The sequence below is a fragment of the Lactuca sativa genome, chromosome 8, assembly GCF_002870075.4.
Source record: "Lactuca sativa cultivar Salinas chromosome 8, Lsat_Salinas_v11, whole genome shotgun sequence".
Lineage (NCBI taxonomy): Eukaryota > Viridiplantae > Streptophyta > Magnoliopsida > Asterales > Asteraceae > Lactuca > Lactuca sativa.
Window position 1 is genome coordinate 43015350 of NC_056630.2, and position 25830 is coordinate 43041179.

The 25830-nt window shown below is 38.8% G+C and overlaps 2 protein-coding genes across 4 annotated transcripts; one reads left to right on the plus strand and one right to left on the minus strand.

Moving 5' to 3' along the window:
* Nucleotides 1-992: 992 nt before the first annotated feature.
* Nucleotides 993-8484, plus strand: LOC111902470 (uncharacterized). Of its 3 annotated transcripts, none has more exons than XM_042896866.2 (9): nt 993-1327; nt 1420-1501; nt 2012-2230; nt 2318-2455; nt 2599-2677; nt 7697-7768; nt 7886-7958; nt 8066-8122; nt 8205-8484. In XM_042896866.2, exons 3-9 carry the CDS (start codon nt 2024-2026, stop codon nt 8308-8310), a joined length of 732 nt encoding a protein of 243 aa, XP_042752800.1. In that variant the 5' UTR covers nt 993-1327; nt 1420-1501; nt 2012-2023; the 3' UTR covers nt 8311-8484. The 3 variants fall into 3 exon arrangements, with proteins under 3 accessions (XP_042752800.1, XP_023754065.1, XP_023754064.1); XM_023898297.3 differs by having other exon boundaries at nt 1420-1494; XM_023898296.3 differs by lacking the exon at nt 1420-1501 and having other exon boundaries at nt 994-1327.
* A 2256-nt stretch (nt 8485-10740) lies between these two features.
* On the minus strand, nt 10741-15073 carry LOC111902469 (citrate synthase, glyoxysomal). The gene is made up of 13 exons (XM_023898295.3): nt 14632-15073; nt 14088-14268; nt 13907-13992; nt 13716-13820; nt 13566-13628; nt 13348-13457; nt 13137-13256; nt 12994-13069; nt 12820-12893; nt 12619-12739; nt 11405-11502; nt 11205-11328; nt 10741-11093 (listed from the first exon to the last, which is right to left on the minus strand). The coding sequence occupies exons 1-13, from the start codon at nt 14887-14889 to the stop codon at nt 10956-10958; spliced, it is 1554 nt and encodes a 517-aa protein (XP_023754063.1). The 5' UTR covers nt 14890-15073; the 3' UTR covers nt 10741-10955.
* Nucleotides 15074-25830: the final 10757 nt, after the last annotated feature.

Genomic DNA, 25830 nt, shown 5'->3' on the forward strand with positions numbered 1-25830 from the left:
TTATTTTTGATTATTTTACATGTATAAATTAATCTTAATATATATTTTTTTAAAAATCGTTATCACGTAAACTAATAATAATTTTATAAAACACATTTAAAATTAATGGATTTTCTAACATGTGCCTAAGGACACATATAAAAATATTAGCATGGAGGTTCGTTCAGAATGATTCTGGAGCATGAGTTATAGGCTCATATTTGCAACGTGTTGGTGATTTTATATCACTAATATTATTTAAGTGTAATGTGGTTAATTTGTTGATAAATGTCACTTTTTGACAATTATTGAACAAATCGCAATTATTGAACAAATCGGTATGGTGCGGAGTGCACATATTGTTTAATTTTGTATTTTGTTGAAAGTATATTGCTATTTAGGGGCGAAACCCTTGAACCAGCAGGGGTCCGGGGGCAACGCCCCTGGGAGTGGGGTCCAAGGAGTGGCAGCCCTTGGCGGGGTCCAAGGGGCAGAGCCCCTAGCTGGGGTCGAAATTTTTTTATATAGATTATGTTACCATATAAAAAATGCATTAGAAATTCGGATTTTTGGTAAATGCACCCGATTTTGTGATCCATATTCTAGACCCGAATTTAAGTTGGTTTATAACTATTTTTGGACGATCTTAAAGACATAAAATTGTCATGTGACAGTTTTAAGACATAAAGTTTTTCTTGTTATATGATCATTTCGAAATCAATTTTTTTTTGTACTTTTCTTCTTTATAACATCTTGAACATTCTCTGTTCTATTTACAAAATTTGTAAGTTTTTTTATATCCCACATCTTTAACATAGCTGTGATTAATAGGTACACAAAAGTTTGCTCAAAACTCTCGTTAGTAAAGGTCTCTTGTAAAATAATAATAATAATAATAATAATAATAATAAATAATAATAATAATAATAATCTTTAAAATTAATAATAATAATCTTTAAAATTAAATAACCAATCACAATCGCCCTATATGGCTACATCGATGGGTTAGTTTTGTTATTAGTTGGGCACAGGGTTCGCATGCGATACAACGAGCGACATATCCAATACGGCAATACCGATATTGCCCTTGGAAACGCGTGGTGTCGACGGTAGAGATTGGGTAGGAGCCGGCCTTGAGATTTCGAAACAATATCTGCCGGAAAAAGAAAGCCAACTACCTTCTATCTGCTTCTTCTGTCGCCGATGTTGATGTCTCGTAGCAATTGCTGACGACGCCTCTGAAGATTTCGATCTTTCCGATCGTCTTTAATTTTTCATCTGATTTACGGATTTTCATCGGAACAGCGTTGATCCTTCGATCGCCGATCGTCGTCTCCGGCGGCCACAGGTAATATCCTCAGTAAACGTTTCCTATCCAGTTGAGCTGGTAATTTGATTAATTTCATTCTTAACAATTTATTTACTTGTTACCCCTTCCAGAAAGGTAAAGGTCTCCGAAGATCGGCAAATCCATCTAAAGCTATATGCGTCTTACGTTTTTAACCCTATAAACAGGTTAATAGTACGTAATTGATGAAGATGCATCTCTTTCTGTTACTAATTAACCCTATTTCTTTGGATGTAATTTTATGTTGGTTTAGTCTACAAGTTAAGTGTACGACGTCCTTATTTGAGTGCAAAACGTAGCAGTTATCTTTTTTGATTTCGTTAGATTTTATTTTCAAGGCTATTTAAGCCAAAAGAAGTTATGGAGATAATTCTTGACAAGAGTTATTTAAAGGCAATTTGGGACACAAAGTATATCGACTGAAGAAGACTTGCAATCGATAGTATTAGAGTTCTACATAAAATACTATAGAAAATAAAATAAGTATAGATGTTTAAATGTTTTTCAAGTGAGGTACACTCATAAAAAATTGGCAAATTGACAAATATCTGTCTACACAATAACCCATAGTAACTGCAACAATTTCATTCTCAGATCAAATAAATGCAACATCTTGGTTTTTGTTCATAATTCAAATGTTGGATCTCATTGTGTTCTGAAAAAACTTACAACTGCTTTCTGCAGGGCTGTACTCCAATGATGAGATCAAAGCACTACACAATAGAAGAATGGGATACAAAGCCAATAAGAAAAATCCCTTCTTTGGTTGATCTTTGTGTTCAGAAAGCTGTAGACAATGTTAGGTACTTAGGGGATGTGGGAGAAACAGACTTCCATCTTCTAGAACGTTTTTTACCACATTGTACTGTTGAGCAGTTGATGCATATCGAGGATTCAACTGAGGTATAATGAATATTTTTAACATTGTTTTTACTTAAGCAACAAATTGTGTTTGAATTTTAAGAAATCAATATATTTTATGTTGTTTAGGATCGAGATCTTAGCCCAGTTACTGATAAGCTATGGAAGAACTTTTATGTGTTACAATTTGGTGCTAACAGCACCAATGTTGTAGTTGAGAGAATGAAAGAGAAGAGAGTTTCATTTAAATGGAGACAATTGTATGAGGTGATTTTCTCTCTCTCTCTTTAACTTCACTATTCAGAATGATACAATCATACAAATATCAGTAGAATTTTGTGCAAATGATATGATGATTGTGTGTTATTATATAAAATGGCACTGATACAATTACCTTGCTCAATTTGTAGGCGAAGGTAAAGGATAATGAGGAGGCACAACAAAAGTCATTTGAGCGAATAAAGCAACTATATAAAAAGGAAAATGCTAGTAAGTTTTTCATTTACTATTATGATTGGAGAACTTCTGTTGGCTACCTTTTTTTCTCTATGTTTATTTGATTTTGTTTCTCGTAATGCTAAATTTTGTTTTAAGTAGTAAACTTTGAAGGTGCAACCTCTTACAACATATTTATTTGCTAACTTGGGAACCTGTTTGCTTGTTAAATTCAAATATGCTTTTGTGCAATTTATTAAGCTACTTATAACTGTATCATACTGGTGATTCGCTTTACATGTCTCTACCTTTGATACTAACAGATAAAAATGGCTTAAAAAACCTAAAACTTTTGGATAGAGTTGATATTTGTTATGCTTGGGTAGTTCGGTGACTTGTTATCTATAATGTGAATATTTTATGATTATCATAGACTAAATCTAGTAGAAATCTATGGAAAGTAAATGACTTTTCTTCTTTAGTTATAAAGATAGAACGACCTATAGATTGAAAAATTGGTAGATTTTGTCTTACTTATACAAATTGTTATAATTTTAGCAGCCTGTGGTTATATATTATCTTATGGGGTATACCGATATATTATTCTCCTCTTGATATGAAGAAGCTGGGATCAATGTTGAAGTCCACTAGATATATAAGACAACTTTGTAATCTAGTTTGTACTTGTTAGGATTTCTTACATCCATGGGTATTTTGCACATAGCCTTCATTTTTAGGGTTGTTTGACATTGCAAAACCCATGTGGCTTTTAGGATGACTAATAACTATAGGCTCTAGGATTTTTGTTTAAAAGGCTTTTAGTGACCATCATTGAAGATGAACAATTTATAAGGTTTGCACTCCCTCATGCTTTGTGATGAATTGATGACAATTCTCTCAGCTATGCATTACATTATGCTAGTCAAGGCAAGGGGTGCTTCTTGATTATGCTCTTGTATGTTGCCGAAAGGAAGCATGATTTCACGTAGCTAGCATATTTTCCTTAATGAACTTTTCAACCCTAGCATAATACGTGCATTGAGTGCATTTGGATGCTTGGTTAGTTTGAATTGTTTGTCTAGGGTGTGTAGTGATAGAACATACACTATTATTGTCTTCATGAGCTAAAGATTGGAACTCCTTTGAATAACCAATTTTTAATCGATGTAGCCATGAATAAAGTCTTTCATGAAAGAACCAATCACATTAAGGATGATTTGTTAGGGAGGGGAGTGCATTATTTGCACATAAGCTTCCAAATTCTTGACTAAGCATTTTGAGAACGAACCTTAGATAGACTTCACATGCAACAAGTTTGTGATATTGACATCTATCCTTCGACTTGAAGACATATGTTAGATATATTTGATAGTGAACTAGATATATATATATATAGTCGGGATGAGTGGTGAATTATTTTCCATTTATAGTTGGGACTACTATCTTTTTCGATGTACAATGTACCTTATGTATTTTGTTTCCAGTAACTTCATTAATAGACACGGATGTTACAACCCTAATTTTCACAAGTCAACTTCTTGCTTACTTTGCGTAACTGAGTAATACATAGTGGTGATGACTTGTGTTGGAGGTGTGCATGTGGCACAATAGTCGATTAAAACATAGATCTGATGCAAGAGTGATGTTTAAGGACATAGGTCTTCTTAAGGTGTTATCTCTTTCGTTTACTTTCCATCTCATCCTTGTAGTTGCTTTCCTTCCCGTTTACTGTCATCTTAGTATCTTTTCAAAATCAAATCACCATTCTCGTATGTTTTCTCTTTCTCTTTCTCTCCCAAAAGCAAATCAAAGATTGATAGATTTTAATATTCTAATTTCAACAATGTCCTTGTAATATGCAATGATAATCTGCTACTTCACGTTGATTTACGATGGTTCACTATGAGTCACGATGGTCCATTGTTCAAGATAAATCACGATGGTTCAAGATGGTTTGCCATGACCACCCTTTGATATTTTATGTTGTTTGCAGGTTACTTTGTAGGAGGTCAAACTATACGTTGCTTATAATGATGCTGTTTGGGAATTAGAAGGATATGTTGGAGATTCAAGAAACTAAGGTTTTACTATCTTCATATCCAAGGACGTAATGTATTGTCATTTGTCCAAAGATTTGAGCATTGAAAGAAAAGTTTCGTTTTTGTGACTCATGCTTAAAAAGATGCACATGTTGATAAGGATATCCCTAAGTAAAGATAAAAATCATATAATCCCTACTTAGCAAACTGATCCTATTGATGAGTATATTCTTGAAACCATTAAGTACGAGGTGTTTGAGTTGTGAAGTTTGATAGTTGCCAAATGGACTTGACCTCCGCCATGATGGTGGGAGTTGAGGAGCAAGCGCAATGTCTTAGTTAGCACCATTACAATGAGCATGTGAATTACGTAAATTCTTGTGTTCTTTCTCTTCTTATACTTTAATCCGAGTATGTTGAGCGTGTTGATTAATAGTTTTCCTAACAACCATTAATGATGGTAGAAGATGGGAAAGTTAAGATTGATAACTTTGATGGCATTGTTTTTGGTTTTTGAAAGTTGCAAATTGTACGAGAAAAAGATGCATGAACCGCTATCATAATAGATACCTAGGAAGATGGAGCAAGATGATTAGGATTAGATCGTCTGGGCCTTGGTTTGATGAATAAACATTACTTACAACACCTTCAACGAGAGGACCATGTATAGACTTATTAAGGCATTGTCCAATATGTATGACGAATCCTCCGTTTCAAATATGGTTTTCTTCGTCAGAAAGTTGGTCAACACGAAGTTGAAAGAAGGTATGTTTGCTACAAACCTTGTTATTCAATTTAATGCAATTTTATCCCCGTTAGACTCGGTTGATATTAAATTTGTTGATGAAGTACAAGCATTTTTATTATTATCTTTGTTGCCTAGAGTTGGTATGTCAATGTTGCATAAGTTAGTAGTTAATCTAGGATGACTAGACCTATATTTGAAGGAATCCGTGATTTGATCATCGAATAAGATATTTATAAGAACTTTGGTGAGTAACCGAGTTCAGTGTAAATGGCAAGGGTGGGAGATTTGAGATAGGGTAGAGTAATGGTAAAGACAAAGCAAGATTTAGTAAAAGAGGTCAATCAAAAGAATAGGAATGATTTGAGTTTTGACATGTTGGAGATGCAAGCAAATCGATCTCTTTAGAGACCAGTGCACAATACCTACATTTGACACAAAGGGTAGAAAGAGGTGAATGACATAGTTAGTAGGGTTGATTATGCTATGATTAGTTGTTTAGAATGCCCAACTAAATCCAGATCGATTCATGGATTCAGGTGCATCATTCCACATCACCCCATGCTTGGAGACGATATAGACTTTCAAGCACATTAGTGGTACAGTTTGGGTAGCTGATAATAAGACATTTTGGTATTATAGGCATGAGGGATGTTTTCATGCTTTCTTTTGGTAAGAACGTTAAAGAATATTATGGGCATTAGGGATGTTAAAGAGTGTCAGGTATAGTCGGATATTAAGAGAATACTTATTCAAGCGAGACAATTGGAAGATGTAGATCATCATGGGACTGTATAGTCGGATATTAAGAGAATACTTATTCAAGCGAGACAATTGGAAGATGTAGATCATCATGGGACTTTGACAGTTTGACGATCAGTCAATGAAAATGAAAATGGAAATCTAGTTTTGCTTGTGGTCATAAACAAGGAACATTATATATGGTTTAATTACTTCATGTACCTACCGATAGAGCAAATGAAACTATCGAGGACGTGTATGTATTTTCTAAGTCGCACCAAAGACGTGTGTATATGAGTGAAGCGTATGAAGATGTTGGTTACAAAAGGCAAGGTTCCGGTTCTAAGAATGTGTCTATTGGTTTCCATGAGCCATGTTCACTCGACAAAATACAACGTTACTTTGACAAATATGGGAACGTCACCCAAGGCAGGGTTTGAAGCAGGTTCATGTTGATGTAGTTGGCTCTACATCGGTTTGATCAATAAGAGGACCACAGTACTATGTAACTTGATTCCTTAAAAAAAGTAATGGGTTTACTCTGAAAACTTAATAAGATGTCTTCATTACCTTTAAAAAGTGGAAACTTGTTGAAACTAAGACAAACTCAAAGATCAAGTGTTTGAAGTCTTATAAACGGAGGTGGATACAACAAATTTATTCTTGTGGTAAAGAATGGAATCAAGATGTTGAATACAGTCCAAGAAACCCCTCGGCAGATGGAGTTGTCAAAAGAACGAATAGAAAACACAGAGTATGAGACTTCATGCAGGGTTGTTTAAGGGCGGATTCAGTACCAAGGTTCTAAAAGTACCAAGGCGTGGCATGACAGCAAGGCCAAACCTCAAGCTTTATGAGCCTTGACGTTTTTCAAGGCGTGATGTAAGACGGCGATTTTGTATTAATTTATAATTATTTTACCACATAAATATAGATTTATATCAAATATAACTAGTTTTAGAAGTGTTATATCAACAACTAATAACAAAAAGTTAACAAAAAAACAGAATACTTGTATGCCCGGTTAGAAAGAGCATAACAAAGAGCAAAAAAAACGAAAAAACCTACGCCATGTCACGCCATATGACACCTTGCCACGCGCCACGCCTAATAGCAACAAAATAAGGTTTTTCGTAACTACGGAGTAGCGCCTCACGCCATGGCACGCCTTTTAAAACACTGAAATGATTTATCGAGTATGGTTGAAATGAACAAAGTACAAGGTTCATTAGTAGCCAATACATCACCTTCGTTTAGGACCTACTTTACAAAGAAAATCTTGCAGCATATTTCGAAAGAAAGAACCCAATTCGAAAATAGCATATTTTGCATTTAAAGACATCATAGAAAATATCCTTGCACGTCCTACTAGATTTTTAGAGTTTGAGAAAGTTCAGAAAACCAAAACCAAAACCATTCTTTAGCCTTGCAGATATACGTTTCATTTAAGATGAATTTTATTATTTATGTTTGGTGCGATATATTGTTTAAACTGTCATTTTTAATATTCTTCACCATTCTTATTTCTTATGTTATTATGACCGACAGAGAAGCAAAGTCGACAGGTTCAACTGTGCACCAAGGTGCCACCCTCCACCAACAAAAGGGGTTTTTGGGGAGGTACCATGATTCCATTTCCATATACAACTCTATTAAATTTTATTGTTAATTAGTTTTACATAATTACATAATTTAATTAAATTGGTAGTTAGTTTGCTGACATGTCTCCAAGTGTAGGAGGCCCTAGCAGTAACATTGGCAATACAAAGAGTGGCATCATGAAGAAGGCTAAACTAGAATTCCTTAACAGGTACTTACTTTGTTCAATTTTCTATAAAGAAAATAAACTTTTTTTTTTTAAATAAAATTTGTTTGCCTTCTTTTCATCGGTTTTTGTTTCTGTTTTTTTTATAACAGCCGAGAGGTGAAAAACCTATCAGCTATGAAGAAAACCAACTTTCAAAACAACCAAAGGTATACCATTGTAGTTAATTAATTAAAACCTTTGTGGATCATGTAAAAAAATCATTGTTGAATTTTTATTTTTATAATATAGGGTTTCTCCTATTATAAAGAAACCAAGTCATTTTCCTGGAAAGTCTTCTTCTACTCCTTCAAGTTCCAAATTTAGTACATCAACATCAACAGCAAGAAGATTTTGAAGAGCCTTTTCATGTTTGGTTTTGAATAAGGTTGTGTATCTCAATTTGTTATAGAATGTTTCAAATGTTGATAAAAGTCTTTTCCATTTTTCTATAAATGTTGTATGCTACTGCTGACCTGTCAACAAGTATGTTTTCACTTTCTGCATCCCAAAGTTCACCTTTTAACAATAACGTGCATATTCATATTCACCTTTTCACTTTCTCGTACTAGGAAGCAACGCAAATTGGTGAGTTACAAGGATTTAAATTTACAATTCATATTGGTGTTTGTGTATGTTTGTGATTAAGTGAATTTATCTGGTCTTATTGATTTCTATGTGATTGATTCTATGAATCTTATGTAAAGTTATTATATGATGACTAATTATGTTAATCTTGAAGCTATGTCAATGAATGATTCTTATATGACAATTATGTAGGTTTTGTCGATGATTTTAGTGTTAACTATGATATCTTAGGGGCTGTTTGGCAGGATCTGAATTTTTAAGATGTCTGAATTTCTAAGAGGGTCTGAATTTTTAAGATCTGAATTTTTAAAATGTTGTTTGTTTGGAACATCTGAATTTTTGTGTCAAATAATAAAAATGACCATTTTACCCTCTTAACAAAAACAACTTGAAATACATATAAAATTGACATGTTCTAAAATCTAATAATATATATAAGCAATTTTTTGTCAATTAAAACTAAAATTAATATCAAAGCACACACAAAAATCATATCCATATGTATAGTTATAATTTCTTCACCATAACATAAATAACTTCTCTCGAGCATTCCATCGAACACCTCATGTGCATAATTCATTATATAAAATCGAATAGTCCTGCATACACAATCAACAAACCAAATACCTTTAAAAAATAATGTGAACACTAAACACCTTTATAAAAAACACTTTACAGATTGTATCCTTTAATCTTTGGATAATGGAAATAATAAACAACATTTGTATAACGAAATTCATCTATAACGGAATGATAGTTTGGGAACCTTGCTATCTCATGTTTTCTACCTGGAAATTTACATCAGAATTAAGAAACAGTATGAACGAACGAAATCATCAGAAATTGTTATATGTTAAAAATGGTTCCACATTTTTGTAGAATAAATAGTAAAAAGTTTACTGCGATTGAGGGGAAGGAGTAGGCAGCGGCGGTCGGTGTGCGAGGGGAAGAAAGACGGCGTCTCTAGCCGGAGGGAGGCAGAACGGAGTGGGGTTGAGTGGGAGGAGAAGGGGGCGGTGGTGTCGACGGTGACCTGCAACAGAGGTGGTGTGTGCGCCGGCCGGCAATGGTCCTCTGTGAAGTGCAACGGAGAGGATGGAGGCGGGTCTTTTTGAGGGCTGTAAGAAAAAAGAAAGGAGGGTGAAGACTGAAGAGGATAGGTTAGGAAAAGTGAAATACGCGTGCCTCTTTTTTCTTTTCAGATGCATACTCATATCTGAAATATTAAGAGCCGTTTGAAAAATTAAGAGGCAAAAAATAAGATGCTGCCAAACACTCTTAATTGAAAAAATTCAGATATCTCTATTTTTAAGAGGCATTAAGAGGTAAACAAACAACCCCTTAGTATAATGAAATTTACAAATTACTAGCACAATTTTTATCTTTGATTTTAGACAAGTTAGGATGTGCATATTTATATAAAAAGAGTTTGATTTCGGTTCAACCAAAAGGTGAAGATCAAGGGGGATCCTAGGGGCATTTAATGCCGATTGATATTATCTTTAATAATCAGAAGATTTTGATGTCTATAAAACCCTAGTTTGTGGATTTATATTAATGCCTTGATACGAGACTGTTTCTTAAAAGATCCCCATAGTTTGGATTTGAGATTTTGTGTAACCCATACGGTCGAAATATGTAGATTAAAAAAGTGATCATATGATCTTTCAAGTAGATCCTTGCAATCGATTTTAGAAAAAAAAAAAAAAAAATACTCCCAACCCTAGCTGATTTATCGTTTCAATTTATATACAAAAATGTGTAATTTTATTTCACTTTTATATACAAAAATGTGTGAAAGTATTTGAACTTGCTTATGTGAATGATCAATTTATATACAAAAATGCGACTTGTTTAAAATTCCGTGAATATAACAAAATATATTATGTGGAGAAATTTAAGTCCATTATTTGTAAACATGTAGTTTGACAATGCTTGAAATTTCATAAATGAACTAAACTTTTAATCTAAATTCATAGAATTTTTTGATAGGAGTTAATTTGTTTGTTGATTATCTGAAAAATTCTTGATTAAGTTACATGACTAAATTGCAAGCAAATCGTATCATGTCAAATTGGTCATAACGTGAATATCTTCCGATAATATTTGTTTCTTAGAAATATTATTTGCTTTCATGTAAACTTGTTGTAGCCTTAAGGTTTTTATATCTAAGATGATTATTTGCAAAGCATATGTCACATTCAAGCAATCCTAAAGGTACTTTTATTGGCGATTGCTAAAACAACCGAATATCACTAGAATCCATATCATCATATCATGACAAATAAATGGAAGCATAAGTTATTCATAAACTTGACCATTACATATTATGACAATCACCATACAACAATAATATCAGAAATAGATAATGAAATATGAATTCAACCATTATCCTTACTCTTTCTTTAACTTGCCTCAAATCCCAGACCCAGATAACCTCCGCCTTGTGGCATTAGAGACCGAAAGCTGCCCGAGCTTATCTACCACTGCCCCAGTTGATGACATCCGTTCTTGGGCAGGAATGTAATGCCGCATCCATACCCCCGTGTACACCTAAATAAAATCAAGCACCAAAATATTTATATATTATAAAACAATTGAAATGTTGTGACAAAAATCAAAAAGAAAGGAAAGTAGATTGGTATTTGTTGCATTTAGAGAAACCTGTGCGGGCCTCATGATCTTTGTGTCGGGATCATCAAGGGACTCTCGCCAGTGTGACAAGTAACCAGCCATTCGAGGGATTGCAAATAAAACAGGAAAGAACTCCGTTGGGAAACCCATTGCCCTGTTTTTCATAAAAGGTTAGAAAAAATCTGTATAAAAGATCCAAAGCAGAATTTTAATGTCAAATGCGAACGTACCTATAAATCAGGCCAGAATAGAAATCAACATTCGGGTACAACTTTCTCTTCACAAAGTACTCATCTGATAATGCTGCTTGCTCCAAAGCAATAGCTACCTGTTCAACATCAATAGTTTAGGTCTTGTTTGGTATGCCTCTTACTAGGTCTGATAATGGTAAGAGGCTAGGTCAGATTCAGGTTGTTTGATATCAAAATTAAAAGCCTCTTATATGAATCAACAACTATCAAATAGCCTCTTAATGGTTAGGCTGTGTTTAGCATGCTACAGTTAGCTTATTTTTCGAGTTTTTTTTTTAAGTTGTCATGTTTGACAAACCAAAAAGTAGCTTATAAGCTTAGCTTTTTAAAAAGCTGCTTAGAGGGTGTTTGGGATTACTTTTTAACCTCAAAAGTCCTTTTTTGTAAAAGGAGTTTCTTAAAATGTGTTTGGATTAGCTTTTGACGGGCAAAAGCCAAAAGTTGTTTTTAAAAAACGTTTGGCTTAACTTTTACATGTAAAATAACTAAAAAGGACATGATTAATAAGTGTATGGGTAGTTATCATGGGTATAAATGTAATTTACTTGGTAAGATGTTAAAAAGTCACAAAAAGATGGGATTTCATAACTTCTGAAAAAGCACCTTTTTGTTCATGGCAAAAAGTTGTTTTAAAAGAACTTTTCCACTTGCCAAATATCTTTTGGACTTTTTTGACTTTTTGGAAAAGTTAAAAGTCCACAAGTCGGAATGCCAAACACCCCTTTAGACTAGCTTTTTAAGAGCTTTTTAAAAATTTTCCAAATATACCCCTTAGTTAATTATAGAAATACATTCTTTTAAATGTCCTTTTATATCTTTTAGCTTAGCTTTTCATCTAGTTTTACAAAACGTTATTTTTTATCAACTAGCTTTTCAACTACCAAATAGCTTTTTATTTAACAGCTAGCTTTTCAGCTAGTACGCCAAACATAGCCTTAGTGTCTTAATATATTAAACTTGTTTGAATAAGACCAAATGACCATTTTACCCTTACAATCCAAAAAAAAAACTGACAATATTCATCAGCTTTAACATGAGGAAAAAAATCTCACAATATTGATCAAGTTTTTGGCTTAACCCATTAAGTCATTATGTCCAAATTAAGTCCTTATGTTCTTAACACCTTAAGTTCATTAAGTCCTAAATGATAAGAACAAGAAAATATCATTATTTTATGGAGTGTGAAAATACACCTCAATAAGGGGATCTCTTCCTACAATGGAGAAAACCTCTTCTGCCAATTTTTTAATAACTTTTGCTCTGGGATCATAGTTTTTGTACACACGATGCCCAAAACCTGACATTTTTCGTTTCCTGTGTAGAAATTAAAAACCATTATCATCAAATTTAATAATTTAAAAATCTCAGCAACTAAATCTAATAAGAAAACTAACCTGTTTTTCACACCTTCAATAAACTCTGGGATATTGTCAACAGTTCCAATCTCATTCAACATCTTTAACACAGCCTATATAACACATGAAATATTTCATTTTACACCCTAATCATTTTTGACTAGTTAATCTATTTTATTAATTATATAAAAGAAAAACGAATATATTTTATACCTCATTTGCTCCACCATGGAGAGGACCATATAGTGCTCCAACAGCCCCAGCAAGAGCCGTGTATACATCAACACCACTACAAGGACATTTTCGTCATTTTCCAAAAACAAATAAAAGTTGAAAAAAGAAAATAAATTGTTAACCTTGATGCCAGGTGTCTTGCAGCTGCTGTTGAGCAATTCATCTCATGTTCAGCATGTAATATAAAAAGAATATCAAGCACCCGAGCAAGTCTAGGGTTTGGTTTATACGCCTTATCACCTCTGAAATTACATGCAGTTTATATCAAAATTAAATCACAAAATCAAAATCCAATAAAAACCCTAATCAGATAAATCAATAAATAGAACATACAATGAATCTAGCATGTATAAGAAGTTTTCAGAGTAAGAAAGATTGCTGGAAGGAAGAACAGGAGGCCTCCCTGCCATTCTCAGATAAGCTGCTGCTGCAATAGTTGGTGCCTGAAAATTTTATTAATAAATAAATGAAACAAGATGATGAAATATAATTAACAGAAGGGAAAAAGGATAGAAATGAAATTGCCAATGGTCAATGGTCATTGGTCAAACCTTCCCAAGTATGCGCACTATTTGCTTATCTCTCACTGGTTTAGACTTGTAAAGATCTTGCCCCTATTATTATTATAATGAAATATTAATATGACAATAAAAAAAATCCTAAATTAGTATTTAGAAGTAATAAGATTGACGTTTACTGACTCTGAGAGCAGGGTTGGCATCAGGGTGGAATACAGAAAGGGCACTCATTGCACTGACAAGAACACCCATTGGATGAGCATCATGAGGCATGGCATGTATAATATCCTGAGAACACAAGTTTTATAAATTTTTTTATTGAAAAACAATCCACTTTTCCTAGTTGTTGATTTGCATATGTGAAAACAATTTACCAAGATTCCTTGAGGAACAGCTGAATGCTGTGCTACTGTGAACTCCCAGTCTGCTAATTGGCTTTGAGAAGGTAAGTTCCCATACACTGCAAACAACAATCATTTGAGTTTCTAGTTGCCATTGATACTTAAACAGATGTCATTAGGTTAAGATTGTAGAGAAATGAGGAAGATGAGTTACTTAGAAGGTAGGCTACATCTAGGAAAGAACTACTTTCAGCCAGTTCTTCAATTGGGTAGCCTCTGTATCTTAAGATCCCTTCATCGCCATCAATGTAGCAGATTGATGACCTAACAGGAGCTGTGTTTAGGTAACCAGGATCGTAAAGCTTCAGACCTTTATCATTGTTTCCTGTTGTTATCTGCAACAATTTACACCTTTAACTTCAGCTCAGGCGTATCAACTCTTTATAATTGAATTAGACGTTTGATAAAACGATTGGATGAGGTTCTACAGGAAAACAATCGGATTTTGTCGCTCTGGTACACTGTTTACGAGAAAATTGGATTGAATTTTGATATAAGAGTTGCGATTAACATTTACTCCGATCGATCCTACCATGTGATTTTCATGAAATCTCGTACCTATTTGACTGGTTATAAATCCAAAAGTCGTGTTGTTTAAAAACCCCCAAAACACACGAAGATCACAAAATAAAACTTGATCAAACTTAGAATTTAATGATCCTAATTAAGCAGAATCAGATTTATCGAAGTTCGTTTACCTTCTTCAAGTCGGTAGCTCTCACTGTCCCTTCCTCCGAAACTTGAACTTTGTACTTCTTGCCGGTTCGTTCATCGGCGATCACCAACGAACCCTTCAAATTAGGCGGTGGAGACACAAACACCTGAGCGGAGGTGCATGATGACTCGAGAACCGGAGTAAAAGCACTGGATTCAAGACAAGCAGAAAGATGAGCTGATAGAACAGCTAACCTCCCACGAGCAGAAACACTTGAATTATCTGCCACTTCACCTCCCATTTTTCTCGAAGAATCGAATTGTAAACGTCAATTTGATGGAAGATATCGGTTGTTTCCGTATGTAAACAGAGAGATTGCTTGCAAGATTGATCGACCGAGCTTTAATACTAAAATTATTATTATTTTTATATATTTTTCCTAGGGAATGCTACCATTGATGATATTTATCTTCAAAGATCGTCTTCTTTTGATTTTTTCCCTTTTCAATTTCTTTCCGTTTTTGAGTTTTCTTCTTTTTAACATCTTCTATGTTAGAATTATATTAGATAAGATTTTTTTTGTCACAAAATGTTTAAAAAAAAAAAAAGTTAAGACCATATTTGGGTAAGATCCGATACAAGAATTTATTAACTTTATTTATGGAACTAGTAATGGTTAAAAATAAAATTGTAAGTTGAAGTTTGTAAATATTGGGAAATTTAGTTCCCCACTTATTGTAATTGGTAAGAAGTTAAATTTGATGTTCTTTTTTCTTAACAAGAAAGATGAAGGTTTTGGTCTCAAATTTATGGCGAAATAATGGAATCACGCAAGAAAAACAACATACAACCCTTGGAAGATAAAGATTAAGTTTTATCGCTTCAAATTATCAAATCAATATTGAATGTTACGTATTTATCTAGCTAATGGATTCAATAATCTATGTAGTATGCCTTTATAACTATCACTTGATTGTGTAGTGTGTCTAACATCATACATACATTCATATGTCCACGCTATATGATTGATTTTAAATAACCGAAGTTACTAAAAAAACATAAAAATATGAAAAACCGAGAGGTTGATATCAATAATAAGACCAATTTTTGGTGTGACGAGTTGTTGGTTAAACTTGGAGTTTTTTAGAGTACATGATTCCCACAACAAGTATTAGAGTAAATTACACGAATGATCTTTATGGTTTGCGGTAATTTGCACGTTTGGTCTCTAACTTATTTTTTTAACTTGGAAGGTGCGTACAGTTTGTTTTTGTTGCACGATTGGTCCTTGTCTTACCTAAAAAAACTATTTTGCCTTTGATTTATTTATTTATTTAAATAAATACACCACAACCTCACTTCCATCTCACCTTACCTTACCTTACATACCCTATTTTATTTAAATAAATTAAAAAATCAATGACAAAATAGTATTTTTTTTAGATAAGACAGGGACCAAGCGTGCAACAAAAACAAATTATAAGGATCTTTCAAGTTAAAAAATAAATTAGGGACCACTACAAGAAAAAGTTGAAATAACTACAGAAATTTGCTACGAAAGTAAAACCCATAGCTATTCTGCTAAGGATTATGCTACGGAATAGCTTGTCCTAGCTATTTTGCTATGGAACTTGCTACATAATTACATTCCGTAAGTAATATTTGAATAACTACGGAATTTTGTTACATAAATAAAAATTGTAGCTATTCTACTGTGGAATATACTACAAACTAGTTAGACGTAGGTATATTTGCTACGAAATTAGTAATAGAATTGCATTCTATAGCTAATATTTGAATAATTACAGAATTTTGCTACGCAATTGGAGTCCATAGTTATCATGCTACGAAATTTGGTACAGAATTATAAGGCGTAGGTATTTTGCTACAATTGTTGCTACAGATTAAAGTTTGTAGTTACTTTGCTACAAAAAATTGTTACAGAATCAAAATCTGTAGCTATTTTGTTACAAAATTTGCTACCACATCTAAGTCCGTAGCTAGCTTGCTACGACATTTGCTACGGAGTCAAACTCCGTAGCTATGTTGCTACATAATTTGCTACAAGATCATAGGTCATAGCTATTATACTATAATATAAAAACCATAAATATTATACAATAGAATTTTCCAGTAAGCAATTTTAAGTGTTTGGAGGTTTCTCAAGTAAAGTTTAAACCCTTAAAACCGAAATTTTGAATTGCATTAACTAATTACTTGTAACGACCCGTCTCCGGTACGATGATTCCATAGTATTTAATTAGAAGTTTGTAAGAGGGACTCGGCGAGTTCATAGCCTGACTCGCCGAGTAGGGACGGGATTTCGAGCACGTGTTAGTCGGCGAGTCCATATTCGGGACTCGGCGAGTCTGCCTGCCTGGAAGAAACCCTAAATCCCTGGGTTGCTCACTATTTAAACTACCTTATAGCCCCCAATCTCGCCTCCTTCACCCTCAGAGAGCTGTGAGAAAACCCTAATCCATCCTTGAGTGATCTAAGTGTTCTTGTGTGAAATTGTGAAGGCTTGAAGAAGAGGAAGAAGAAAGGAGCAAGGAGAAGAGGTGTAGAGCAAAGATCCAAGGGCAAATTAGAGTTCATTGAGGTATTCTTCGGATTTCCTCCCCTTTTATGCTTTAAACCTCCATTAGAACTCTTCTAGAACTAGTTTGATGCTTTGTTCAAGCCTTATGATTGTATGGATGCCCTAATAGGTCGAGATATCCTTAGATCTGTTCATTTAGGAGTTGTAGAGCCCGGATCTATTGCCTTTTTGAAGATACTTTGCATGAAAACCCTAGATCTAGCCTTTATTATGCTTTTTGAGCCATTTTATCTTCATGGATGCATATGGGCACGTAAAGATAGAATCTTTACGTGCTAATCGAGTTAAGGGAGCCCAGATCTATAAGTTTTATATGCTGGATTCAAGCAGAATCGAGTTTAGAGTTGCTGCATGCAAGCGACTCGGCGAGTCGAGTCGCGAGTCCCCGATTTTTCCCTTTTGAGTGATGCCGAGTGGGACTAATGAGTGGTAGAGTGGACTCAGCGAGTTTGAGGTCAGACTCAGTAATGGAGGGACTCGGCGAGTTGTTCATACAACTCAGCGAGTCCAAGGCAATCTTCTTAGCTCGAAGAACAACTCGTCGAGTTGTTCATACGACTCGGCGAGTCGGATGCAGATTGCCTGAAGTTTTAAATTCGAAAGGGAACTCGTCGAGTTGATGCCATACTCGACGAGTAGCAGCGAGTAGGGTTGAGAGGTGAGAATAGGGACTCGGCGAGTTGGCGGCCCAACTCGGCGAGTCAGGTCAACTGTGGGTTGACTTTGACCAGGAGAGTTGACTTTGATCAGGAGAGTTGACTTTGACCAAGGGTAAAAGAGTCATTTTACCCCAGTGCAGTGAGTAGCATTGATTGAGTGTGTTTATGGACTTGTAGCCGGGGAGATACCGGAGCAGCAGCAGATAGCTTCTAGAGCCATACACACAGCAGCCAATTCACGAGGTGAGTTACCTTCCAGTAGGAACGGGTCTAAGGCCAGAATGCCGGCCCATTCAGTTAGCAGTAGTTTCAGGACTTCGGTCCAATACAGTAGTTATTATGTTTGACGCCTCCGTGGCTCAGACAGGATGTATGTGTTATGTTAGTTGTTATGTTATGCTATGCTATGTGCAGTCAGTTAGCTTTGGACTCCGGTCCGATGGAGGGGACAAGGTCCCATTCAGTCAGCTTCGGACTTCGGTCCGATGAAGGGGACAAGGTCCCAGTCAGTCAGCTTCAGACTTCGGTCCGATGGAGGGGACAAGGTCCCAGTCAGTCAGCTTCGGACTTCGGTCCGATGGAGGGGACAAGGTCTCAGTCAGTCAGCTTCGGTCTTCGGTCTGATGGAGGGGGCAAGGCCCCAGTATGTGCTTTATATGTTATTGCATGGTATGTGGTAGTTTGGGGGAGCTCACTAAGCTTCGTGCTTATAGTTTCAGTTTTGGTTTCAGGTACTTCCGCAAGCAAAGGGAAGAGCTCGGGATGATGGCATCACACACACCACAGATTCAGTCTTGTCCTGGGAGTTGATACAGATTTTCTTAGATATCTTTTAATACAGTTATGATATAGTTTTCCTCACAGTATTTTTACTCTGGTTGAGATACATAGTGTGTGGTTTTATGATATGATACTCAGATTTATGGTTTTTGGTTATATTGGAAAATGAAATTTTTGGGTCGTATTTTTGGGTTGTTTCAAGTTGGTATCAGAGCCTTGGTTTGAGGGATTCGGATACACTTCCAGGTGTAACTGAACTCAAACTAAGGGGAAGATAAAAAGATTTTTTAAAAAGGAAAATGTTTTCTAAAGAATTTTGAAAGCACTTAGAAAGAAAGAAATTTTTAAACGAGATAAGGGTGTGGTGCATGCGATCAGCCGAGCTCAAGTAAGTACTCCCAAATTACCCATACAAGCTATTTGTTCAGTTTCAGTTTCAGTAGAACAGCATGCTAGTATAGGACTAAGGATCTAGGAGGATGCCTTATGTGCCTGCTATATGTGTATCAGCTTTATGAGTATTGCATGCTAGTATTGAGTAGACAGCAGTAGGATAGCCTATTTAGGTTATGCCTGATAGTATGAGCTTAGCATTGTATGCTAGTACAGTTTCTTGTTATGAGAATAGTTTTGCCTGAGTATGTTTCCTTTATCCGAATGCTGCTTGCTTTGTGCTTTGTGGGATTCTGAGTGATGGGAGTTAGCCATTAGGTGAATACATCACATTACATGTGATCAGGGTTGAATAATCTCAGAGTGCTGGATTTGACCCTATTTCGCAGCTCTCGTTTGATTCCAACCGTTGTAGGGACGAGTCTTTTACTCGAAGGATTATCTGAGCCTCGTCACATGTGATGGTATCCAGGTGATGGCTAGTTGGCATCGCGAGGAGGCCTTCAGCAGCTGAGGACTGGTTTGAGTTGAGTCTAAGGTTTCCCTAGGGCAAGCCTAGGATGAGAGAAGCAGAGATCAGTAGTAGTAGAAGTGACTTGGTGGAGTCAAGGCAGTTCTTGAGGAAAGTACGGATAGATGTGGAAGGTAGTATGGGCCCGTACTACTGAAAGCAGAGGATCCGTACTCGAATCAAGAAAGGCTGAGACAAGACCAGGAAGCTAGTTGTAGTATCAATGATCCCTCGAGATATTTCAGTTTTCTGATGTCGTTGTGATATGTTTTAGAATGGTGGTTTTGCGTTCGAGACCAGCAGCCGGCAGTGGAGGTGCCAGGGAGGGATCAGGTTCAGGCTCGGGGGACGAGCGTATGGATGAGCAGACCCGAGAGTTTCTTTCTTCAGAGATCACTCGCATCATTATAGAGCAGACTCCTGTGATCTTCGGTTCGATCAAGGAGGGTATCCTAGAGCTGATGGATGAGAGATTGGGCACCTTCCGTGCCGAGGTGGCGGCCATGATGGGGTCGTGCACCCTTACATTCAGGGAGTTCAGGGCATATGGAGCTCCGGACTATCATGGGGCGCGGGACCCCATAGCGAGTACTAGATGGTTGGCGGATGTGGCTAACGCTTTCTGTAATAGCAGGTGTCCCGAGGGGGACAATGTCAGATTGGCATCCTGTCTTCTGAAGGACAGGGCACGGGATTGGTGGGAGGAGGTCGGACATACCATTGGAGATGATGCAGCATTGGATGCCATGACCTGGGATGACTTTTCTACCAGGTTCAGGGCAGAGTTTGCACCGGTTATTGAGGTGCAGCAGTTAGCTAGGAAGTTTCAGGACCTCACCCAGACTACAGAGACAGTGGCGGAGATCACCGCCAAGTTCAGGGAGAGGGCTCTTCTCGTTCCTTAGTATGCAGCCGATGAGGAGATGAAGAAGGCCCGTTATCATGAGATGTTGCAGAGCGATATCCGCCAGTTTGTGAGCCGGTCCAGCTGTAAAACACTGGATGACATGATTGCTAGGGCTCGGGAGAGGGAGATTGATCTCGAGATGGAGAAGAAGAGGAAACCAGAGGCGGTTTCGGGAACAGGCGGTTCGGGAAAAAAGCCCAGGGTTTCAGATCACAGGACCAGGAGTCAGCCGAGCCATGGTCGATGTGGTAGGTGTGGGAAGATGCACGATGGGGTGTGCAAGGCAGGGAGTTCCGGCTGCTACAAGTGCGGTCGGATTGGGCATTTGAGCAGGGATTGTACGGCCCCTGCTACTGCCGTTGCAGCATCAAATCTGATTTGCTTTCAGTGCAATCAGAGGGGACATAAAAAGTCCCAATGTCAGAGCTTAGCTGCAGCAGGGAAGGTGGCTGCACCTGCCCTTGCTACTTTGAGGATTACAGATGGCCGGCAGGGCCGAGCCGAGGCGCCAGTGGCGAAGAGTAGGGCGTTTCAGATGACAGCAGAGGAGGCGCGAGCGACTCCTGATGTGGTGACGGGTATGTCTCTTCCCTTCATCTTTATTTTTACTGATTGATTGTTGCTTATGATTATATGTTTTGTATAGGGTCGTTCTCTGTGAACGACATTTCTGCTATGGTATTATTCGATTCGGGGGCTACCCGATCCTTTGTATCACTTGCGCTTAGCAAGAGATTTAGTAGAGCTCCAGGGGAGCTGGACTGTCCTCTAGAGGTCGAGATAGCAGATGATAGGACCGTGAGGGTCGCCAGAGTATTCAGAGGGTGTTCGCTTCAGTTGTTTGACAAACAGTTTTCGGTGGACCTGGTTCCTATTCCCCTGCGAGGGAATAAGGTTATAGTACGCATGGATTGGCTGAGCCCCAATGGGGCGGTGATTGATTGTGAGCAGCAGTTAGTGAGGGTTCGCACTCCCAGTGGGGGAGAGTTAGTGATTCAGGGCGAGAGGCCACAGCGCGGACCGACGTTTTGTTCCGCCGCGAGAGCAAGACGTTATTTCCAGCAGGGTTGCGCTGGGTATATAGCTTATGTAGTGGATGCCCGGGAGAAGGGTAAGGTAGCAGTAGACGATGTTCTGGTAGTGCGAGACTACCCGGATGTATTTCCCGAGGATTTACCGGGAATACCTCCTGAGAGGCAGGTTGAGTTCAGGATCGACCTGATTCCTGGTGCGGCTCCGATAGCCAAGGCACCGTATCGACTAGCTCCCTCTGAGATGCAGGAGTTGTCTACGCAGCTGCAAGAGCTGCTAGACAAAGGTTTCATTCGGCCGAGTAGTTCGCCTTAGGGAGCGCCGATCCTGTTTGTGAGGAAGAAGGATGGGTCGCATCGTATGTGTATAGATTACCGGGAGTTGAATAAGGTAACGGTGAAGAACCGTTACCCACTTCCGAGGATAGATGATTTGTTTGATCAGCTTCAGGGAGCGTCTTTGTTCTCCAAGATCGATCTACGCTCCGGTTACCATCAGATGCGGGTTAGAGATGAGGATGTGCAGAAGACTGCTTTCAGGACCAGGTATGGTCATTATGAGTTTGTGGTGATGCCATTTGGGCTCACCAATGCTCCAGCCGCGTTCATGGATCTCATGAATCGCGTGTGCAGGCCGATGCTGGATCGGTCAGTGATAGTATTCATAGATGATATCTTGGTGTATTCCAAGACGCAGGAGCAGCACGAGGAGCACCTGCGGGAGGTGCTGGAAGTTTTGAGGAGGGAGAGACTTTTCGCAAAGTTCTCCAAGTGTGAGTTCTGGTTGTGCGAGGTGCAGTTCCTTGGTCACCTCGTCAACCAGAAGGGTATTTTGGTAGATCCGGCCAAGATAGAGGTCGTGATGCAGTGGGAGGTCCCGAAGTCTCCATCCGAGATTCGGAGCTTCCTAGGGTTGGCAGGGTATTACCGGAGATTCATTCAGGATTTCTCCAAGATAGTAGTGCCGCTCACCCGACTGACCAAGAAGTCGGTGGTATTTCGTTGGGGGCCTGAGCAGCAGGCAGCGTTCGAGACCCTCAGACAGAGATTGTGCGAGGCTCCGATCCTTACCTTGCCAGAGGGAGTAGAGGACTTCGTAGTCTACTGGGATGCCTCGATCACAGGTATGGGAGCAGTGTTGATGCAGCAAGGCCATGTGATAGCTTACGCCTCGAGACAGTTGAAGCCTCACGAGGCTAACTATCCTACCCATGATTTAGAGCTGGGGGCGTTTGTGTTTGCCCTCAAGATTTGGAGGCATTATCTTTATGGGGTCCGTTGTACTATCTACACGGATCACAAGAGTTTGAGGTACCTTATGGATCAGCCGAGTCTGAACATGAGGCAGAGGAGATGGTTGGATGTGCTAAAGGATTATGATTGTGAGATCCTTTACCATCCAGGGAAGGCCAACGTGGTGGCCGACGCCCTAAGCCGCAAAGTGTCGGCAGCCCCTATCAGAGATCTGTGTTTGAGGATGACAGTGATCACTCCATTGTTGGAGCGGATCAAGGAGGCTCAGGTTGAGGGCCTCAAGGAGGAGAGACAAAAGTGTGAAAGGATAGTGGGCTGAGTAGCTTCATTCGATTACGACAGTCGGGGGTTGCTGACGCTTCACGGGAGAGTGTGGGTACCGTACCGGGGTGGGGTATGGCAGGTGTTGATGGATGAGGCTCATAAGTCTCGATTTTCGATCCACCCAGGGGCGACGAAGATGTATCGAGATCTTCGACCCGATTATTGGTGGCCCTGCATGAAGCGGGACGTCGCCTGGTATGTTGAGAGATGCCTGACCTGCAGGAAGGTCAAGGCGGAGCACCAGAGGCCTCACGACAAGATGTAGCCGTTAGACATTCCAGTGTGGAAATGGGAGGACATCACCATGGATTTTGTCACCAAGCTTCCCAGGACCGCACGAGGAGTAGATTCGATATGGGTAGTAGTGGATCGGTTGACGAAGAGTGCTCATTTTATCCCGATCTAGGAGAGTATATCGGCAGAGAAGTTAGCCGATATCTATGTGCGAGAGATTATGGCACATCATGGAGTGCCGATATCGGTGGTGTCAGACCGAGATGTCCGTTTTACATCCAGATTCTGGAAGCGGTTCCACGACGAGATGGGTACTCGTCTCCATTTCAGCACCGCTTTCCACCCTCAGACGGATGGGCAGAGCGAGAGGATGATTCAGACTCTCGAGGACATGCTCAGGGCATGTGTTTTAGATTTCAGTGGCAGTTGGGATATGTATCTTCCGTTAGCGGAATTTTCGTATAACAACAGTTATCATGCGAGCATTGATCGACCTCCCTTTGAGATGCTTTATGGGAGAAAGTGTAGGACCCCGATTTGTTGGGGCGAGGTCGGTCAGCGAGTCATCGGGAGCACAGAAGTGGTGCTCAAGACGACCGAGTTGATCCAGCAGGTCCGTAGTAGACTGCAGATTGCGCAGAGTCGGCAGAAAAGTTACACCGATAGGAGGCGTTCAGACTTGGAGTTCCGGGTGGGTGATATGGTCCTTCTGAAGGTCTCGCCTTGGAAGGGTGTCATCAGGTTCCGGAAGAGGGGCAAGTTGGGTCCCAGGTTTATTGGTCCTTTTAGGGTTTTGACCCGGGTGGGTCGGGTTGCTTATCGGTTGGATCTTCCTGAGGAGCTTAGTCAGATCCACAACATTTTCCATGTGTCTCAGTTGAGGAAGTGTTTGGTGGATGAGTCAGCAGTTGTTCCCCTAGAGGATATTCAGGTTGATAGCAGCCTGAATTATATTGAGAGGTCGGTCGCGATTCTGGACCGGAAGACAAAGACCTTGAGGAACAAGGAAATTCAGTTAGTGAAGGTGCAGTGGCAGCACCGGAAGGGGTCTGAGTGGACGTGGGAGGCCGAGGAGGAGATGAGAGAGCACTATCCGGAGATATTTGCAGATTCATCTGTAGCAGACTTCGAGGACGAAGTCTGAGACAAGTGGGGGAGAATTGTAATGACCCGTCTCCGGTACGATGATTCCATAGTATTTAATTAGAAGTTTGTAAGAGGGACTCGGCGAGTTCATAGCCTGACTCGCCGAGTAGGGACGGGATTTCGAGCACGTGTTAGTCGGCGACTCGGCGAGTCCATATTCGGGACTCGGTGAGTTTGCCTGCCTGGAAGAAACCCTAAATCCCCGGGTTGCTCACTATTTAAACAACCTTATAGCCCCCAATCTCGCCTCCTTCACCCTCAGAGAGCTGTGAGAAAACCCTAATCCATCCTTGAGTGATCTAAGTGTTCTTGTGTGAAATTGTGAAGGCTTGAAGAAGAAGAAGAAGAAAGGAGCAAGGAGAAGATGTGTAGAGCAAAGATCCAAGGGCAAATCAGAGTTCATTGAGGTATTCTTCGGATTTCCTCCCCTTTTATGCTTTAAACCTCCATTAGAACTCTTCTAGAACTAGTTTGATGCTTTTCTCAAGCCTTATGATTGTATGGATGCCCTAATAGGTCGAGATATCCTTAAATCTGTTCATTTAGGAGTTATAGAGCTCGGATCTATTGCCTTTTTGAAGATACTTTGCATGAAAACCCTAGATCTAGCCTTTATTATGCTTTTTGAGCCATTTTATCTTCATGGATGCATATGGGCACGTAAAGATAGAATCTTTACGTGCTAATCGAGTTAAGGGAGCCCATCTCTATAAGTTTTATACGCTGGATTCAAGCAGAATCGAGTTTAGAGTTGTTACATGCAAGCGACTCGGCGAGTCGAGTCGCGAGTCCCCGATTTTTCCCTTTTGAGTGATGCCGAGTGGAACCAGTGAGTGGTAGAGTGGACTCAGCGAGTTTGAGGTCAGACTTAGTAATGGAGGGACTCGGCGAGTTGTTCATACAACTCGGCGAGTCCAAGGCAATCTTCTTAGCTCGAAGAACCACTCGTCGAGTTGTTCATACGACTCGGCGAGTCGGATGCAGATTGCCTGAAGTTTTAAATTCGAAAGGGAACTCGTCGAGTTGATGCCATACTCGACGAGTAGCAGCGAGTAGGGTTGAGAGGTGAGAATAGGGACTCGGCGAGTTGGCGGCCCAACTCGGCTAGTCAGGTCAACTGTGGGTTGACTTTGACTAAGAGAGTTGACTTTGATCAGGAGAGTTGACTTTGACCAAGGGTAAAAGAGTCATTTTACCCCAGTACATTGATTAGCATTGATTGAGTGTGTTTATGGACTTGTAGCCGGGGAGATACCGAAGCAACAACAGATAGCTTCCAGAGCCATACACACAGCAGCCAGTTCACGAGGTGAGTTACCTTCTAGTAGGAACGGGTCTAAGGCCAGAATGCCGGCCCGTTCAGTTAGCAGTAGTTTCATGACTTCGGTCCAATACAGTAGT

What these genes read in the sequence shown, in the direction of transcription:
- LOC111902470 (XM_042896866.2), top strand. Translation starts at nt 2,024, where the DNA reads ATGATGAGATCAAAGCACTACACAATAGAAGAATGGGATACAAAGCCA. An exon ending in AATGGAGACAATTGTATGAG is followed by an intron (nt 2,456 to 2,598) that starts GTGATTTTCTCT and finishes CTCAATTTGTAG; the next exon opens with GCGAAGGTAAAGGATAATGA. An exon ending in AAACTAGAATTCCTTAACAG is followed by an intron (nt 7,959 to 8,065) that starts GTACTTACTTTG and finishes TTTTTATAACAG; the next exon opens with CCGAGAGGTGAAAAACCTAT.
- LOC111902469 (XM_023898295.3), bottom strand. Translation starts at nt 14,889, where the DNA reads ATGGGAGGTGAAGTGGCAGATAATTCAAGTGTTTCTGCTCGTGGGAGG. An exon ending in ATTGAAGGTGTGAAAAACAG is followed by an intron (nt 12,740 to 12,819) that starts GTTAGTTTTCTT and finishes ATTTCTACACAG; the next exon opens with GAAACGAAAAATGTCAGGTT. An exon ending in TATTCTGGCCTGATTTATAG is followed by an intron (nt 11,329 to 11,404) that starts GTACGTTCGCAT and finishes TATGAAAAACAG; the next exon opens with GGCAATGGGTTTCCCAACGG.